At 41.7% G+C, this 18,685-nt stretch overlaps 1 protein-coding gene across 1 annotated transcript in view; it reads left to right on the top strand.

The window, feature by feature from the left end:
* Positions 1-18,685, top strand: part of CTNNBL1 (catenin beta like 1) — a 166,988-nt gene that overhangs the window by 37,482 nt on the left and 110,821 nt on the right. Inside the window, exons 3-4 of the mRNA XM_027558573.1 lie at positions 872-978; positions 11,624-11,763. Coding sequence (XP_027414374.1) covers positions 872-978; positions 11,624-11,763 — 247 coding nt within the window. The remainder of the gene's footprint in view (positions 1-871; positions 979-11,623; positions 11,764-18,685) is intronic.

Below are 18,685 nucleotides of genomic sequence, written 5' to 3'. Positions count from 1 at the left end.
TTTTTTATGCTTACTCTGAGCGAGATTACTAAATTCTTGTTGCTGTATCAGGATTCCAGGTCCCTGTTTGATTCCCTTCTCAGCAGCTAGGATGGGCTAGATACAGTAATGTATAAGAAATGTAATGTATAAGAAACACAAAGCAGTGACTGTTGCTGCTTAATAACCATTCTTATCTTGTGTGTGTGTGTGTGTGTGCTTAGTCACTCAGTCATGACTGACTCTTTGTGACACAGTGAACTATAGCCCATCAGGCTCCTCTTTCCATGGGGATTCTCCAGGCAAGAATACTGGAGGGGGCTGCCATTTCCTCCTCCAGGGGATCTTCCCAACCCAGGGATTGAACCCAGGTCTCCCACGTTGCGGGCGGGCATACAAAAATAGGCTCTAAGTTGAATTTGACATGTGGACCACAATTTCCTGACGCCTGGTGTGGGGAGAAGATTGAGGGCCACTGTCACTGACTCAGGGTTTGACCTTGAACAAGTTCTTTTAAAACTCTGAAGGTTATCTTATCTGTATGAAAGAAGAGAAGGACGAGATAAATATTATATAATATTCATTTACTACTGTTGCTTACTCCAATGCCATACAGTATACTCAAGTATTTGTTGAATGAGTGAATCTTTAACACCTTAAGCTGAACTTCCTGGGCTAAATGTGAGACACACAGGGTAATGATACTAAGTAGCACATGATGTAGACTCTTAACCCTCATTCTAATAGGGGGTGGAGGGGAGTATGTGTGTATTGTACACTTAATCCAGAAAGGTGAGTGGCAGAGTGGCATAGTAAAAGCCATGGGAAGGAAGTAGTGATTAGTGAATAAGAAACAATCCCTTTGGACTGAATTGTTGTCTCTTTACACCAGGAAGAACCATTGGATGAAAGCTCAGTGAAGAAAATGATCCTGACATTTGAGAAAAGGTCATACAAAAACCAAGAGTTGCGGATCAAGTTTCCAGACAACCCAGAGAAGTAAGGCTCGTTTTGCTGTTTTTTGCCCCTTCTCCTCTGAGATGCTTTGTTGCTGGTTTTTGTTTTGCTCTTTGTGTGTTTTGTCTGCTTTGGTTTCTGTGCTTTGGGTCGGGAGTCCCAGGATGACTCACATGTTTGGGAAATCACTAGAAGTTCTCTCGGGACTCAGAATCAGTGGTACTCGGGTACACAGTAGGATCAGCAAGGGGAAAAGACACATCAGGCAGTTTGGAGACATTCACAAACAGGCTTCCTGTGTTTTCTCCCGCCCCCTGGGAGGGGTCAGCAGACAGGCTCCTTCTTCCAGCAATGCAATACCTCATCGCGTGTGCCCTGTTTCTATTAGGGAAGCCCATTTGAGACTGAGACCAGGATATTTATTGAAGACAGACCATGGCATTCTCTGCCAGCAACAACTACTAAAATTGCAGACTCACAGACGGAAAGCAGATGTTCAGTGCCCCAGATGGGTAAAGCAAACCTTATCTCCTAGGAACTGTTTCAAAAGCCAGGTTCCCAGATGCCACCCTAGGATCTGTTTACTCTTTTTTGCATTTCTCTTCCAGGCCCCTAGAAAACTAACCATGGCTGCCACTAGCGATAGCTTTACTACCGAGAAAATGTCAAAGGCTTTGGGGTTAGACAGATATGGGTGTGACTCCCACATGACCTTCAGCAAATCAGGTCTTCTTTCTTAGCCCCAGGTGTCTCATCTGTATAAAGAAATAGTACCTCCTCCACAGGGTTGTTGTGAGAAATAAATGAGAATAATGGCAAGGGTTTAGCTCAGTGTCCAGTGTGTAGTAAGTGCTCATGAACTGATGGTTATCTGATTGCTCCTCAGTGCACTAGGAAGTGCTGTTATGAAGACTCTGATAGCTTTCAATCGGTTTTGAATCCTAAGTAGATTTTCGTATTTATACAGATTTTAATGTCCTAAATCTCTCTTTCTCTCCCTTCCTCCCTTCCAAGACATACACTTTTAATGAATCTTAATATTGTCCCTAGGCAATGAGGAGTTGAATAGTACAGTCTTTGCACTCAAGTTTAAAGGTTACTAGGGGACAAAGAACTCTGCTCAATGTTATGTGGCAGCCTGAATGGGAGGAGAGATTGGGGAGAATGGATTCATGTGTATATATGGCTGAGTCCCTTTGCTGTCCCCTTGAATCTGTTACAACATTGTTAATTGGCTATCAGTTCAGTTCAGTTCAGTCGCTCAATCGTGTCCGACTCTGCAACCCCATGAATCGCAGCACGCCAGGCCTCCCTGTCCATCACCAACTCCCAGAGTTCACCCAAATTCATGTGCATCGAGTCGGTGATGCCATCCAGCCATCTCATCCTCTGTTGTCCCCTTCTCCTCCTGCCCCAGTCCCTCCCAGCATCAGAGTCTTTTCCAATGAGTCAGCTCTTCTCATGAGGTGGCCAAAGGATTGGAGTTTCAGCCTCAGCATCAGTCCTTCCAATGAACACCCAGGACTGGTCTCCTTTAGGATGAACTGGTTGGATCTCCTTGCAGTCCAAGGGACTCTCAAGAGTCTTCTCCAACACCACAGTTCAAAAGCATCAATTCTTTGGCACTCAGCTTTCTTCACAGTTCAACTCTCATATCCATACATGACCACAGGAAAAACCATAGCCTTGACTAGACAGACCTTTGTTGGCAAAGTAATATCTCTGCTTTTGAATATGCTATCTAGGTTGGTCATAACTTTCCTTCCAAGGAGTGTCTTTTAATTTCATGGCTGCAATCACCATCTGCAATGATTTTGGAGCCCAGAAAAATAAAGTCTGACACTGTTTCCACTCTTTCCCTATCTATTTCCCATGAAGTGATGGGACCAGATGCCATGATCTTCGTTTTCTGAATGTTGAGCTTTAAGCCAACTTTTTCACTCTCCACTTTCACATTCATCAAGAGGCTTTTTAGTTCCTCTTCACTTTCTGCCATAAGGGTGGTGTCATCTGCATATCTGAGGTTATTGATATTTCTCCCAGCAATCTTGATTCCAGCTTGTGCTTCTTCCAGCCCAGCGTTTCTCATGATGTACTCTGCTGCTGCTGCTGCTGCTGCTAAGTCACTTCAGTTTTGTCCGACTCTGTGTGACCCCACAGACAGCAGCCTACCAGGCTCCTCCGTCCATGGGATTTTCCAGGCAAGAGTACTGGAGTGGGGTGCCATCACCTTCTCTGCATATAAGTTAAATAAGCAGGGTGACAATATACAGCCTTGACGTACTCCTTTTCCTATTTGGAACCAGTCTGTTGTTTCATGTCCAGTTCTAACTGTTGCTTCCTGACCTGCATACAGGTTTCTCAAGAGGCAGGTCAGGTGGTCTGGTATTCCACTCCAATATAAAATAAACGGTTTAAAAACAAATGGACAAACAAAATTACTAGGGAGACTGACTGTAAATACATGGTAGAACAAAGTATACTTTAAAAGAAATACAAGAGGAAGAAGCAGTGAATAGTTGGAGCTTATTGAGAGCTTCACAGCAGAAGTGGTATTTGAGCTGATTTTGATTTTAGTTAGGTCGAAAAGAACAGGGAAAGGCACGCCAGGCAGTGTGACCAGCAGGAACAGAGGCACAGGGGTATCAGAGGGCCTTCTATCCTCACGTCAACCTGGAAAGGCTGGTGTCCACTGCATTCTGTCTGTATGGTAGATGAGGAGGTGGAGAGAGGAGAACCTGGTTACTGGACCTCAGGCCACAGCCCCCTTTGATGGTAGGAGTGGCTGGATCAGAGCTCGGCTTTCCCAGCGCCAGAGTCCCGTCAGGTTTTGCACTGACCTCCACCGAATGACATGAGCTTCCCTGATGGCTCCGTGGAAAAAAGCCACCTGCCAATGCAGAAGATGCAAGAGATGCAGATTCGATCCCTGGATTGGGAAGATCCCCTGGAGGAGGAATGGCAACCCACTCCAGTATTCTTGCCTGGAAAAATCCATGGACAACAGGCTACAGTCTCTAAGGTCACAAAGAGTCGGATACGACTGAGCAGCTGAGCACCACCACCACTACCATACAGCAGTAATTGTACTTGTCATTCCGCATGTGTGTGTGTTTGGTTATATAAGTAATACGCAAATAGACTGTCGTCATAAAAAATACCAACAGTGCATAAGTAGAATGAAAAATGTGAAAAATGGAAGCTTTCTTTCCCTGCACTGACCCCCTTTCCATTCCCCTACTTAGAGATAGCACCTGTGAACACTTCTGTGAGTATCCTTTTTCATTATTTTCTGTACACTGATTTACATATATATATATAGGTATGCAAAATTTTTTTCCCACCTAAGTCATACTGTACTTATCTTGCACCTTTACTTTTTGGTCATGAAACAGAGTATCTTTCAATGTTACTATATGCGTATTTACCTTATGCTTTGTGGCTGTTTGCATAGTACTTTGTAGTTTGGAGATAACCATGATTTATTTGTTACGTTTTTCTAGATGGACATTTGGTTATTTTTTTAGTCTCCCTTTTTTATTGAAGCATAGTTGATTTACAATGTTATTTGTAATACTGACTTTTATGAGTAATACTGTAGCGAACCTGTATGTACATTTGTCTTGGTATCCATATGTTTCTCTAGGATACATATCTAAATACTGAATTCCCAGATTGAAAGCATGAACATTTTAAACTTTGATGCGTGCATGCGTGCTCAGTCGTGTCTAACTCTTTGTGACGCCATGGACTGTAGCCCGCCAGGCTCTCTCCATGGGATTCTCCAGGCAAGAAGACCAGAGACATTTCCTCCTCCAGGGGTTCTTCCCAACCTGGGGATCACACCCGCATCTCCTGCATTTCCAGCACGGCAGGCAAATTCGTTACCACTGAGCCACGTGGGTGATAGCTACTGCCAAATTCTCCACTGTCTCCTTTAGTTCTTCCATCAGCAGGTCTCTTTCCCTGCATTCTTGCCCATAATGAATTTGATCTGCCTTAACATCTGTGCCATTTGTTTTATTGTTGTTTCTTTACTCAGTGGTTTTTCTGCATTCAACTCTGTGCTCCTTTTCGGTGGACTGTGTGTTGCTTGTCTCTGTAGTACCTAGCACAGTGCCTGCCATACTGTAGGTACTCAGTACGCGTGAGAGGTCTTACGTAGTTGACGTCATGTTTACTATATCCCCATTTCTTGGAACTTCAGGCTACATTATGAGGCAGCTATGCCATAGATGGATGACACTGGAAATTTAAGAAACTCAGTTTACTTATTGAAATGCCAGTATTGCCTTTGCCCATTTGGTGGGTATACTTTAAAGCAGTGGGTTTCTGCAGCTTTTGTTCACCATCTACGTCGTAGGTACTACATGAATTCATTGTTACAATTCATGAAGTGGTTTTAAGGAAATGTTATTTTATTTAAAAATATCAACAGTGTTTGTCATTCAGACAATATATATACTATTTTAGTTTTTAAATCTGAACATTTGCAAATTGAAATCATGCATAAAGAACATTTTTTTTTATGTCCAAAAGCAGTCAGGAAACTACATTGTGTTTTAACCTTGAGTTCTTGAATTCTTACTGGTGCAGGGTCTTTTATAATTCTCTAGACCAGCGAGGTGCAATTAAGATGAAAATTGCTAGAGCATATTTGAATGAAACTTTCCGGTTGAGATCAGAAACATTCAAATTTATTTTCCCATATATGCAATTGTCATTTTGATTGCATACCAAAAAATGCCTCTCTTCATTTGGCTGCGTTTCAGATTCAATTGACAATTCTCCTTATGCAGCCTCTGCTCTGCACTGTGTGATCTTTCTCCCAAACAGCACATAGAGTGGAGTGTGCTATTTCCCCAGTAAGTCCTGTAGTAGTTTTTCTCTTCATTTTTGCAGGGGCAGAATTATTTAGTTCAGTGGCCCTCAAATTTTTTAGTCTCAGGCATCTTTTGTACGCATAAATTGTTGAGTACCCCAAAGTGCTTATCTTAGAAGATTCTAGAATATTCAAGCACACATATCATTAGCCATTAGAGCAGTGGTAGCATCACACGTTGTATAGTCCTCTGAAAAACTCCACTGTATACTCCCGAGAGAAAGAGAGTAAAAGAAGCAAATAATGTTTTGGAGTTAGTCTAAAAATAGTTTTGATGTTATAGACCCCTGAAAGGATCCCCAGCCACCACCTACGCTGACCCTTCAATCTCAGGACCATGCTTTTAAGCAAGTGAAGAAAGCACCATGTTCTCTGTGCACTTATAGCTGGTTTTGTGATTGCAGGAGCATGTACTGGTTTCTGGTGCTTTTATAGTGCTTTTGAACACTGCTGGTCACTTGCTAAAATTCACTTTTGTGGTTGAAGGAGGGCATCCTGCTGATACGAAGCAAATGTGCATGAGCAGGCTAGCGGAATATTCTCCGTCATACCAGATGGAATCAGTGACCCCATCTCAGCCTGGGGTACTGTTTTAATATGTTGCTCTATTGCTTTCCCATTGACCTCTAACTTGATCCTCTCCCCCAGCTGTGAGTCATCTGTTGCTGAAGGTATGCCTAATCCCTAGACAGCCGTCTGCAAACAGTGTAGCGTGTGCTTAAAAATGAGTCAGCTTGTACTTCTGTCAGCAAAAAGAGAATTTTCTTTGTTATAGCATAGCAAACTTGATGGAATCTAGATTCATTGATTGCCTGCTATCTACCAACAATTGTTAGGAACTTCTTTTTATCTCTTTTAATCCTCACTTTAATTCAGAGAGAAAGATGAAGGAAGTTGAGTTTTAGAAGTAGGTTAGTTAATATTCTGTCTCCCTTGACAAGGTTGGAGTCTGGTGCTCTGTGTTCCAGGGGCAGTTTTCTTGGGCAGTGCTGGATATTCTTGCTACTAATTGGCTGCAATAGATTATTTATATTTGTGCTAGGGTAGTTCAGTGAGGACAGCAAACTGGGATTGTTATCTGTTATATGGACACCTAGTATGTGCCCATAAATACTTAGTAACAAACTGCTAATGGTTACACAGGCTGGATGTGACCCAGGTCAATCTCATTCCCAAGTCCAGACATTTCTCACCATATCACGCTACTCTTGTAACATGGGACCCCAGTGGTATTTTTATGCTATATCCCTGCTCACAGTTGACTTTCTGCTGGTTTTATTTTGTTTTGATAATTTTCTGAGTTTCTAAACTTAAAGATACTTGGTTAGGATTGCATATGTGAAAGAGGAATTTCAAAGTTGGAAGGGACTGGAAAGTACAAGTCTATTTCTCCCTTCTAATTATTGATTTTTTAAAATATCACCCTTTATTAATTACCCCCAGTGACAAGGGTATAACTTTCCAAAGAAACCTATTTCATCATTTGACAGCTCTGACTCTTTAGATTTCAACTCAGAATGAAAAAGAATTTCAACAGATCCTCATGGAAGAGGGTAGTTAGACTCCTTATGATTTCAGTTGCTTCCCCAAGTTATTTAGTTTCCATAACTCCACTCCAGTATTCTGGCCTGGAGAAGTCCATGGACTGTGTGTAGTCCATGGGGTCGCAAAGAGTTGGACATGACTGAGCGACTTTCACTTTCACTTTCATCCCTCACAAAGTAGATTCCCATAACAGATGTTACAAACTTTTAGGCCATATAGTCAGCATTACTCTTATCTTATTGTCTTCTTTTAAGCAGCCTAAAACCACGGTAGCATTTGAGGCAGCAGTTTTCCACTTCTCCCTTTGACAGGCACCTTTGGAATTTCTGCAATGGACAGGGAGTGTGTCCAGTGCTAGGTGTCCAGAGAGGACTGAGAAGCAGTCTGTGTCCTGGCAGAGCTGTCTCATGGTCTGATTTGTATTATGATTACTGTTGACTTAAAATCATCAAGTCCTTTCCACACATGTCCACTTACTATCGACAGAGGAGCCTGGTGGACTACAATCCATGGGATTGCAAAGAGTCGACACGACTGAGTGACTTTCACTTTTTTTCCACTTATTATACTGTCTTTCCTGATCCATGTATTCTTGCCTTTTTGGTTCAGTGCATTATTCTCCATGTGGATCCTAGGTAATTTTCCTCCTGTTAGATTTGGCCTGTCATCATTGCCTGTCAGGAACTTTCTGAATTGATTCTGTCAGCTGCTGTGTTCACTATAAGCTTTGTGTTATATGACATTTGTTAAGTTTGCCTTTTATGTATCTTCACCTGAGTCGTGGGTCAAAAAATAACAGTAAAATACTTAAACAGACTTAAGGATGGAGCCCTGAAGGGTACCACCAGCAGCCTCTCTCCAGGCTGACATTCATTCATTGATTATCACTCAAGTCCCCCGATCGCTTCCTTGTATCCAGCATGATTTGTTTATTACTAGTTGCTGCCCAGTCTCCCTTGCTAATTCTTCCTGGTGAGCTGTAAAAATCTTTTGTCAAGTTAGTCTCAAGAAATCAGATTTTTTTTTTTAATTACCCACATAAGGCAAAGAAGCCTTAGAGGTTTGCTGAGCCCATTAGATTCAAAGATTATATAGATCTACTGCCCCATAGAATATTTGAATTCTGCACCAGCTCTTCCAAGTCATGATTCTGATTTGGCTTCCACACTTGAAGTGATGGGGAGCTAGTGATTTAAAAGGTAATCTGTTTGTAAGCACTGTGGAAGGAGACTTTTTTAGAAAAAGTGGTATCGGGGGACCTTGACAAAAATAATTTTAAAATTTACTTGGAATAATAAACAATTGAGAACAGACAGGGAGCATTTAAAAAGAAGGCTAGTATGGGAGTGTTTTGCAGTAACAGACATAAAATATACTGTAACACTATGGAAAGTGTGGTCCTGGCTCAGGAATTTGCAGACAAATCAATGAAATGGAGTGAAAAGCCCATAAACAGATTAGAGTATGCATTAAAATTTAGTGTATGATAGAGGTGGCATTTCTTCAAATCTGTGGATAAAAGATAGATTATGGTACTGGGGCAATGGGCCAGACATTTGCGGAAATAAAGTTAGATCTTTGTCCTATATTATACTCTGAAATAAATCTTAGTTTTATTACTCTTAAACATTTAAAAATGTATAAACATAAAAGCACACCATAAAATATATCTGATCTTAGCATAGAGAAAACCTTGCTCAGAATACATGTAAAATAGAATTCGTGAGGCAAAAACTTCCCTAATTAAAAACCTTTGTATCAAAAAGCACAATGTACAAAGTAAAGGGCAAATATTTTTCTCTGTTTTTTTTTTTTTTTTCAATGTGTGACAGAGATTAATTTCTTTAATATATAGAGTACTTATAAATCAATAAATAAGATGAACACCCTGATAGAAAAATGGGCAAAGAAGAAATACAGATAGCTAGTAAACAGCAATTGAATTTTAACCATTGTGGTATCAGAAATGCAAAATTTTAAAAAGCTGCATTTCCCATCTCAAATTGGAGATTTTAAATAGATAATACTTGTTTTGAACAGGATGAGGGGAAATAAACTTATACACTGTTGGTACCTTTCTGGCAGGATATATCAAAACCTGTTAAGTTATGCATACTCTTTGACTTGGTACTTTTCCTTCCTGGGAGTTATCTTAACACAAAAATATGAACACATGTATCTTAATATCATTTGTTGTCACTGAAACGCTGTGTTGAGAAGGATTCTGAAGTCTTGTCTGGGCTCCGCAGGGGCGATGCTGTGCTCAGTGTGGAATTTTGCCCTGGGAGAAGAAGGACTGGGAGGTGTGCTGGACACTGACTTTTCCTGTTGTGGAATGTTTAACGATAAGAGAAATTGTTCAGCCTCTGCTGACAACAATAAGCAAAAATCGTACTTAGAACTATATACTATGTAGGCTACTTTTGGGTAGGGGGAAGGCCAAAAGTTGAGAACAATGACTTAAACTTACCAGAGTATTATCAGTGGTTATTTCTGGCTAATAAGGTTATAGATGATTTCTGTTTACTTTTCTTTATTTTTGTCACTTTTAAGATCTCTGTTTACTTTTTGAGGGCTTATCTTTCCCCAGTTTTTTACGAAAAGTAATGTTTTATCATCAGAAAATATATATATATATATATATAAATGTTATGGTTAAAAATAGTAATGGAGAGAAACAGTGGTAAGATATTGTATAAAATATGGACATGTTTTTAAAAATGGTAGTCTCTAGATTTTGTTCTTGCACGATCTCCCAAGTTCTGGAGAGACAGTGTTTGCCCAGCTCCTCGGTATCTATTGTTGATGAGTCAGTGACTTCAAGAATCCCTGCTTGTGTTCCTTTTCTTTAGCAGGCATCTGTGGATATGTAGGGAGAAGGCAATGGCACCCCACTCCAGTACTCCTGCCTGGAAAATCCCATGGATGGAGGAGCCTGGTGGGCTGCCGTCTATGGGGTCACACAGAGTCGGACACGACTGAAGTGACTTAGCAGCAGCAGCAGCAGTGGATATGTAGAGACAAAAGATCTAATTTCTGGTTTATTTGGTGTGTTGTATTTATTTTTTATTAAACTCTTTATTTTGTATTGGAGTATAGCTGATTAACAATGTTGTGATGGTTTCAGGTGAACAGCAAAGAGACTCAGCCATACATATACATGTATCCATTCTTATAATTCCTGTTTTTAAGAAGCTTACATCCTAGAAGGGAAGGTAGACATATTATAAATAATAATTGTAGTAATGGAAATGAGAGCACACATATTGTGCTTTTTGCACGGCAAACACTTTTAAAGTGCTTTATGTGTGTGTGTTCATTAACTTTTTACAGTAGCCTGTGAGATAGGTAACTTTATTATTCTATTTATTATACAGATGAAGAAACTGAGGCATAGAGAGGCTAAGTAAGTGGGTAAGTGAGGTTCAGAGCCAGGCCATCTGGCTCCAGTCTGTTTAACCACTGATTCCTCAGTCAGGTATTGTTCAGTTGCTCTACATGGATCCCGCATTGTGTTCTCAGAACAAACTTTCCTGTCCTGCTCATCAAAAGCTTAGTGGGCATTTCTTCAATGTCAGACACTTGGGAAGGGCATGCAGGGGTGAATGCAAAGCAGTTCTTTCTTAGTGCCGGGGTGTAGGTTGGCTGAAAGGTTCAGGTGTGGAAATGTGAGTGAAGTATTATGCTACTTAAGGTATGGGGTTATGGAATGCCAGACTTTACCTGCTTTACTTTGGGATGTTCCTCTTCAACAGCTCATTGGAAAGGGGGTGGGGAGGGGAAGGTATTTCTGGATGGTAGCAGAATCGGTATTTTCCTTTGGGTAAGGGGATAATTGGCCCTTGATCTGAAGTGACAGGAAAGAGAAGTCCTTTTTGGATTAGCAAGATGCCTACCTTCAGGGCAACAAAGTGAATTGCCATTCCAAGGAGTAATGGTAACTAATCCACAGAACTGGTGGGCAGATAGATCACTGAATGCGGCAGAATGCTTTCAGAGCCTCTCAAAGGGAACTTGTGACTGCAAGGGTAAGGGGAACCCTGTAACGAGGTCTGAATCCAAAATTGATTTTTGTAATGAGGAAATCGATTTCCCAGGGAAGTTGTGTGACACTGTGATGTTTGGATGAGCATTCTTCTTGGTTGGTCTGTTGAAGGTGCTTTGACAGATTGTCTCTGTCTGGATTATGTTGCTGTCTGTTCCTCACCACTGATTGCACCCCTTCCCCTGCAGTGACACTGTCTTGTTTTCCCTTCCTAGGTTTATGGAATCCGAGCTGGACCTCAATGACATCATTCAGGAGATGCACGTGGTGGCCACCATGCCAGACCTGTACCACCTTCTGGTAGAGCTGAATGCTGTTCAGTCTCTTCTCGGGCTGCTTGGACATGATAACACAGATATCCTTTCAGATCTGTCCTCAGTGGGAAGGCGGACGGATGTGGTGGGGGAGTGCTGTTTACTCTCTTCTCCTGTTTGTCTCTGCTGATGTCTGCTGTCACGTCTGGTGTTCTATTTCCATTCTAATTATCTCCCTTCTTGAAACACACGGTGCTTTTTACTCATTTGGAAGTCTGGTTTTTAATCTATTAACAAATCTTGGGCAACCCTTAATTGTCCTATTTGCTCTTATTAGTATTAGAATTCATCGTGATGTATCTGTTCTTATATTAACAGCATTAATTTTTTAGGATCTTGATTTGGGGGCCCATTATATAGGCAAGACCAGGCAGGATTTGCATCTGTTGATCTAGACATCATTTTGTTAACAGATGGCCCAGTGGAGCCGAGCCTAGAGGAGACCATGAACCTTCCTTTAGTTTCACATTTATTGTCCAGGAAGACAGGGATTTTTATCTACTTTGTCTACTGCTATAGTCCCAATTCCTTTAAAGAGGACTGAGTGCACATGACATTTAATGTTTGTTAACTGGTCATTAGACATAAATAGGCAATCTAGGTTTGACTCCCAGCTTTATTTCTAGTATGAAATTTGGTGCCCTCCCCCCACCTCCGGCCCTTAGTATTCTCATCTGCAAAAGTAGATGAGTTATGTCACTGGGACATAACCAGACTTGGGTGCCTTAAGGTCTAACAGTCTTAAGGGCATAGAACATTAAATCATTGAAGGATCTAAAAATTGTGAATTTAGTTTCTCAGCTTGATTTCAAGACTTAAATGCTATAGACTGTTCTGTGGGTACGATACTGTGTATATTCATGGATGGCATTTAAAAATACATATGTGTGTGCGTGTGTGCGTGCCTGCGCTCACTCAGTCGTGTCTGAATCTTTGTGTCCCTCTGGGCTGTAGCCCACCAGGCTCCTCTGTGTTGTTGTTCAGTTGCTCAGTCTGTCTGATTCTTTGAGACCTCATGAACCGAGGCACTCCAGGCTTCCCTATCCTTCATTGTTGCTCTGAGTTTGCTCAAACTCATGTCCTATACTGTGTGTGTGTGTGTGTGTGTGTATAAACATTTGCCTTTCAGTGTTGTTGAGAGGATCAAGGGAATTCATATGCTGCTGCTGCTGCTAAGTCCCCCATAGACAGCAGCCCACCAGGCTCTGCCGTTCCTGGGATTCTCTAGGCAAGACACTGGAATGGGTTGCCATTTCCTTCTCCAATGCATGAAAGTGAAAGTGAAGTCACTCAGTAAGTGTCCGACTCTTCGTGACCCCATGGACTGCAGCCTACCAGGCTCCTCCGTCCATGGGATTTTCCAGGTGAGAGTACTGGAGTGGGGTGCCATTGCCTTCTCCAGGAGTTCATATGAGTGCTAAGCAATTTCTGATACTTAGTAGGTATTTAGGAGAAGGCAATGGCAACCCACTCCAGTACTCTTGCCTGGAAAATCCCATGGGTGGAGGAGCCTGGTAGGCTGTGGTCCATGGGGTCGCTAAGAGTCGGACACGACTGAGCAACTTCACTTTCACTTTTCACTTTCATGCATTGGAGAAGGAAATGGCGACCCACTCCAGTGTTTTTGCCTGGAGAATCCCAGGGACAGGGGAGCCTGGTGGGCTGCAGTCTGTGGGGTCGCACAGAGTTGGACATGACTGAAGTGACTTAGCAGTAGCAGCAGCAACATATGTAAGGAGAAGGCAATGGCAACCCACTCCAGTACTCTTGCCTGGAAAATCCGACTAAGAGTCGGACACGACTGAGCGACTTCACATTAGGTATTTAGTAAATAATGCTTTTAACTGAAGCTGAATCATGACTTCCAAAACCTTTCTACACTTTGTTATCAGATTCAAAACCGCTTTAGTGGAAAAGGTGTTTGATGTGCCTGTGGTCGTGGTCATGGTCATTAAAGCAAATTCTCTTCAGTAGTTGTTCTGTTTGAATCCAGATTTCCGAAGGTAAGAGACAAATGTAGTTCGTCTGCTTGAGTGATATTCACGGGAGATCTGCTGCTGCTTCATGTTATTTTCATCTTTCTGGTAATCTCTCTCCTGAGAGCATGTCTGACTAGGTTCTTTCCTGCCTGATAATTCTCATAGAAATAAATCAGTGAATAATTTTAACTCAGGCTTCTTGAAGGGTGATCTTAAGCCATTTCTGATACTTCATGTAATGTTAGACAGTCTGGAGAATCTCTCTGTCAGTATCCGGATTGATGAGAATATTCCCCAGGATTCACTGGGCAGTTCTGAGTGGTACGAGAACCCCAGTCAGTTAGCTTATTTTGGGTGAGCTTGATACGGGTCTCGTGAATTCATTTGAGAAGCATGGCTCTGAGTGCTTATCAGGCACTGTGCTCAACCCCCAGGAACCACAGGCTGCAGTGATGCTCAAGCAGCATCCGTCAGTAAACATAGTGGATGTCTAGCATAAGTCCTATTTAGGATACTGGACTTCAGGATACCTATTTAAGGTAACTGGCCCTCCCAGAGTTAGCAACCAAGAGTTCTAATTGTGACTTCACATTTCAGCTTAACTATAGAAGGGTAGATTTTCAGAATCCAAATGGACTTTAGAGATGACTTCATCCAGAGCCTTATTTGTTTAGTTAGTAGTATGTCTGAGGTCCAGATGTTGAACCACTGGCTGTTGCGGTGGGGGATTTCCAGTCCAGTGTCCTTTTCTAGCACACCCTGAGTCTTTCCCTGTAGGATTTACTGCACCCCTGACAGAGTTGCAGTGTCACCCATTACCTTGTGTGTCGATACAGCCATCACCTGTTTTGTTTCTGGAAACACAACTCTAATTTCTTTTTTCTGTTCCTGCCAACTCAAAATAATAGTGGCAGCTTTCTGAAGGTACTGACATTTTGCTGATTCACCAGCCTGGTTCCTGCTGGGGAGAAGACTGATGCAAGAAGTGTGCTCGACATGGCATACTTGGGAAAGGCAAGGGCACAGATGTTCCAAGTTGTTAAGTTCTGGTCTTTAAAGAGGAAAAAAAAAACAAGTCCCCCTGTAATAACTTTGACAGACTGCCATTTCCCTCCTGTTTTCTCCAAGCTAAACTGTTTTTTCCCCTCTTGCTGCTAATCTTCACCCTGCTGCCCTAATTATATTTTTTTAATCTGATTTTTTAATTACGCCTTACATCAAATTTAAAGTGCACTTGAAATTTTAAAAATTACCTAATTTTAATCAGATGCAGCAACTAGGGTAAATGTCATCTTCCTCCTAGTACCATTTTTCCTGGGCGTGGTTTCAGGGAAGAGTCAGCCCTCTTGACTTGCATCTAACACATTCTCAATCTGTTGGAGCGTTGATCTCCCAGTGGCACTGCACTCTGTTTCTTGTCTTATCTGTGATCTATAATGGAAATTTTTCTTCAGGAAACGGTTGTTAACAATTTACTGTTGTACAGCTGTAACTGCCCAAAACACCTTACCATGAATAAACAATTTCGTGGCAGTCATGACTTAAATTTTTAATCTTTTTTAACTCTTCATTTATCAACCACAGCCATACATGGCTGGTTATGTTGCCAGCAAGCACAGGTCATTTTTGCTTTGTCCTTCTTTGCGAAAACATAAACTATAGGGATTTTAATTGGATCAGAGGCTGGTCTGTTGTAACCTTAAGAGGCAGAGGATGTGAGAAAACAGCTTGAGTCTTGTCCTTTCAACCGTGAGAAGCCGCTTCAGAGTTTATTCTGGCGCTCTGCATCACTGCTGCTGGGGAGGGCTTGTCAGCGCTTCTGGGCCTCATCTCCCCGCCTCGAGAGGCTGCAGCTCAGCCGTAGGTTGGCTGCGGAGAGGAATTCTGGTCTGTGAAGAGCACCTCTGGGGGTGCGGGGGAGGGGGAGCACACCCCTCACGCAGTACTGAAGAGTCACTCTGAATGCATTAGGAGGGAACACGAGGTGGGATCCAACAGCTGTTGCCTTTCAGAAATCGGGCTTTTAAAAACAATTTTTCCTTTAAAGTAAATCATTTAAACATGTTTAGAGCCCTTTTGGTGAACCTTTTGGAGTGTTTCTACAGAAAAATGAAATCAAAGGTACATTTAAAGATATCAGTATTTTCTTAAGGTAGTGCTAAACAATCAGTTCTGTGGCCCAGGTTTACTCCATTTGCCTAAAGGAACAAGGAGGACTAAAACAAGAGGAAGACAGAACCCCAGATGATGGCTACCTCTGCTGCTATGACCAAAGGGAAAAAAAAATCTAGGCACAAAATCCATAAATGTCTGATTTTCGCATGTCATCTGCTGTGTTCTCAACTTGAGGGACGAGTCAGTGGAATCCTTTCTAAAGTTCTGTGACAGATCATGGCATTTACTGGGTTCCTCCTTTGTATGATAAGCCCTGTTGGGTGCTATTAGGGTGGCAAGAAATAATAACTCCAGTTGATAGCAAAAACACTCACCTTGCTGTGTGATAAGTACCCTTGGAGTGTTTTGCACAGAAAATACCACTGGAGTTCTGAGAAAACACACATCATCTCTGGCTTGGCAGTGATTAGAGAATTGGGCATTGGAGATGCATAAGCTTTTGATAGATTAGGGATTAGTATGCATTTCAAGTGTATTTTTACAGTGTCTACCTTGGCAATGGAGATTGCCATTCCTCACGTGCTGGGAGCTGATGTGGCCATGTAGTCAGCCCAGACTTACATGGATATCAGGTCCATGGCTTTATTTATTTTTAGAGTCATGACAACTGCCCCCATCTAAATACCCTCTTCTTTAATTTAAAAACTATTGAGTAATCCAAACCAAAAAATTTTTTTTCAAATCTGCTTTCTCTCCACCTATTTGTGATTCAGAAAAATGAGGTCTCATTACACTTCTGAGTGAGCTTCTCAGGTGGTGCTAGTGGTTAAGAACCCACTTGCTAATGGAGAAGACATAGAGATGTGGGTTCCATCTTGAATCAGGAAGATCCCCTGGAGGAGGGCATGGCAACCACTCCAGTATTCTTGCCTGGAGAATATCACCGACAGAGGAGCCTGGAGGGCTACGGCCCATGAGGTCGCAAAGAGTCCGACATGACTGCAGCCACGTAGCACTCAGCACATGTTGTACTGTTGACTCAGGGCGTCAGTACAGTAGGTTGTGTGCTCCTAGGAAGGGGGGTTCGTTTTGTTAGTTGCAGAGTGGATTATTGGTGCTGATGGGGCAGTGCTACTTGGTCTGAAATAGGGAGTGGTCGTTAGCACTGTTCTTTTCTAAATTACTGCTTAGTTTTCTCAGACCCTAGAAAGCCAGGAAAACTTGCGTGAAGTTATCCTGTTGGATTTTGTGAAAAATTGCTGTGGGAACTGGAAAATAAAGAGCAGGTGGAGTTTTTTTTTTTTTTTTTTAATAAAGACCAGCAGGGATTGTTGAACTTGAGCAATCTGAGTCTGTGACTGTGACATAGCATATTATTCCAGAAGGTGTGTACAAGGAGTGCCTCGTGTTTGAGCCTCCATGCTGATGAGCAGGAATAGGGCTGGGAAGGGTTTGCACCTCCTCAGGACTTTCTTCTAGTTGGACTGGAAGGGAGTTGGTTATTGCTCCAGTACTTTCCTGCAAGCACTGTCTAACAAGACTCCTGTATCTCAAGCTGTTATTTTGCTGGGAGCTATTCTCATCTTGATATTTCTAGAATCAAAATTATATGGAAAAGAATTTACTTCTTTTCCTCATTCATCATCCAACTTCCCTGATAATCTGTACTGATAAACCAAACACTCATTTTTTGGAGCTGTTTCAATATGCTCTGAAATAAATCAGATCAGATGAAAAGTACCAAAATGGCGGTCTAGGAAAAGCATCTCTTAATGTAACTTTTGATCTTGCTTATGAGTTTTAGGTGAATTCCATGTCTTTGGAAGGTTAGGGTGGTTGTGGCCTGCTTGGGACATTTCCCCTGTGCTGTAGTAGTGCCCACTAACATTTATTGGGTACCTAGTAAATGAAGAATGAGAGCATTTCCCCCACTCATGTTATTTAGATTAAGGATTGGGATAAAATTAAAGGCCTAGATTCATTCTAGGTAGTTCTCTTTCAACTGCTAGAAAAGGAGGAAAAGACCATTTTGTCTGTTTAGAAATTCATCTACATTAGATGAGCTATATCTAAGCATTGTCCTAGGAATAAAATTTTAAAAAGACTTAAAAAAAACCCACCCAGATTTGTTCCATTAAATCAGTTATATACTGTGACTCTAGACTGGTCATTTTTCTTAAGACACGTTATTGAAATGACTTTTTTAAAAAAGCCATCTGCTTAATATATTTTATTCGTCTTTATCTTTTTTTTTTTAATAATTTTGTTCCTATGGCCATATTTCATTGGAGATTAATGAAATTAACACTCTGTTTCTGTCCTAAGACTCTCCATGAGATCAGGCCAAAAACAAGTATCTAGAACCAAAAAATAAAAGCCAACACCCCTCTTTTTGTAAAAAGCCACTGGGTTGTGGACCATTTTGTGCCCAGCTGGTCTTTTCTACTTCACTTCTTATTATACTAGCTTATTGCCCCCCTAGTGGGCAGGTGCTGAGGGAGTGAATGGGGTGGCCTTTCTACCTGACTTGGCAGAATAGGCTGTCACAAACTGTGTTTTAGTAATTCGCAGAGAGACAGGCTCTCTGTTTTCCTATTACACTTGGATGGGAGAGCCTTTTACCTTGTGAAATGAAATTGTAACTACAGTGGAAAAACCTATCACCCATGCCCAGAGTCTGCTTGTGAAAAAATGCTGGATGGGTGGCAGACCATGCTGAATTTTCTCATCAAGATTGAGAGTTCATCTGTCTGTCTTTAGTTTGCTTCTTATTCTTCTTTCTGGTCCTCAAATGACCTCCATCTTATGGGTCATATTATATTACTCAGGAGTCGATTACAATTATGGACTCATTTACTGCCTTGCTGAA

This window comes from Bos indicus x Bos taurus, chromosome 13 (genome assembly GCF_003369695.1).
Source record: "Bos indicus x Bos taurus breed Angus x Brahman F1 hybrid chromosome 13, Bos_hybrid_MaternalHap_v2.0, whole genome shotgun sequence".
Taxonomy (NCBI): Eukaryota; Metazoa; Chordata; class Mammalia; order Artiodactyla; family Bovidae; genus Bos; species Bos indicus x Bos taurus.
Note: the sequence above shows the minus strand (reverse complement) of the source record. Positions and strands in the feature narration are given on the sequence as shown.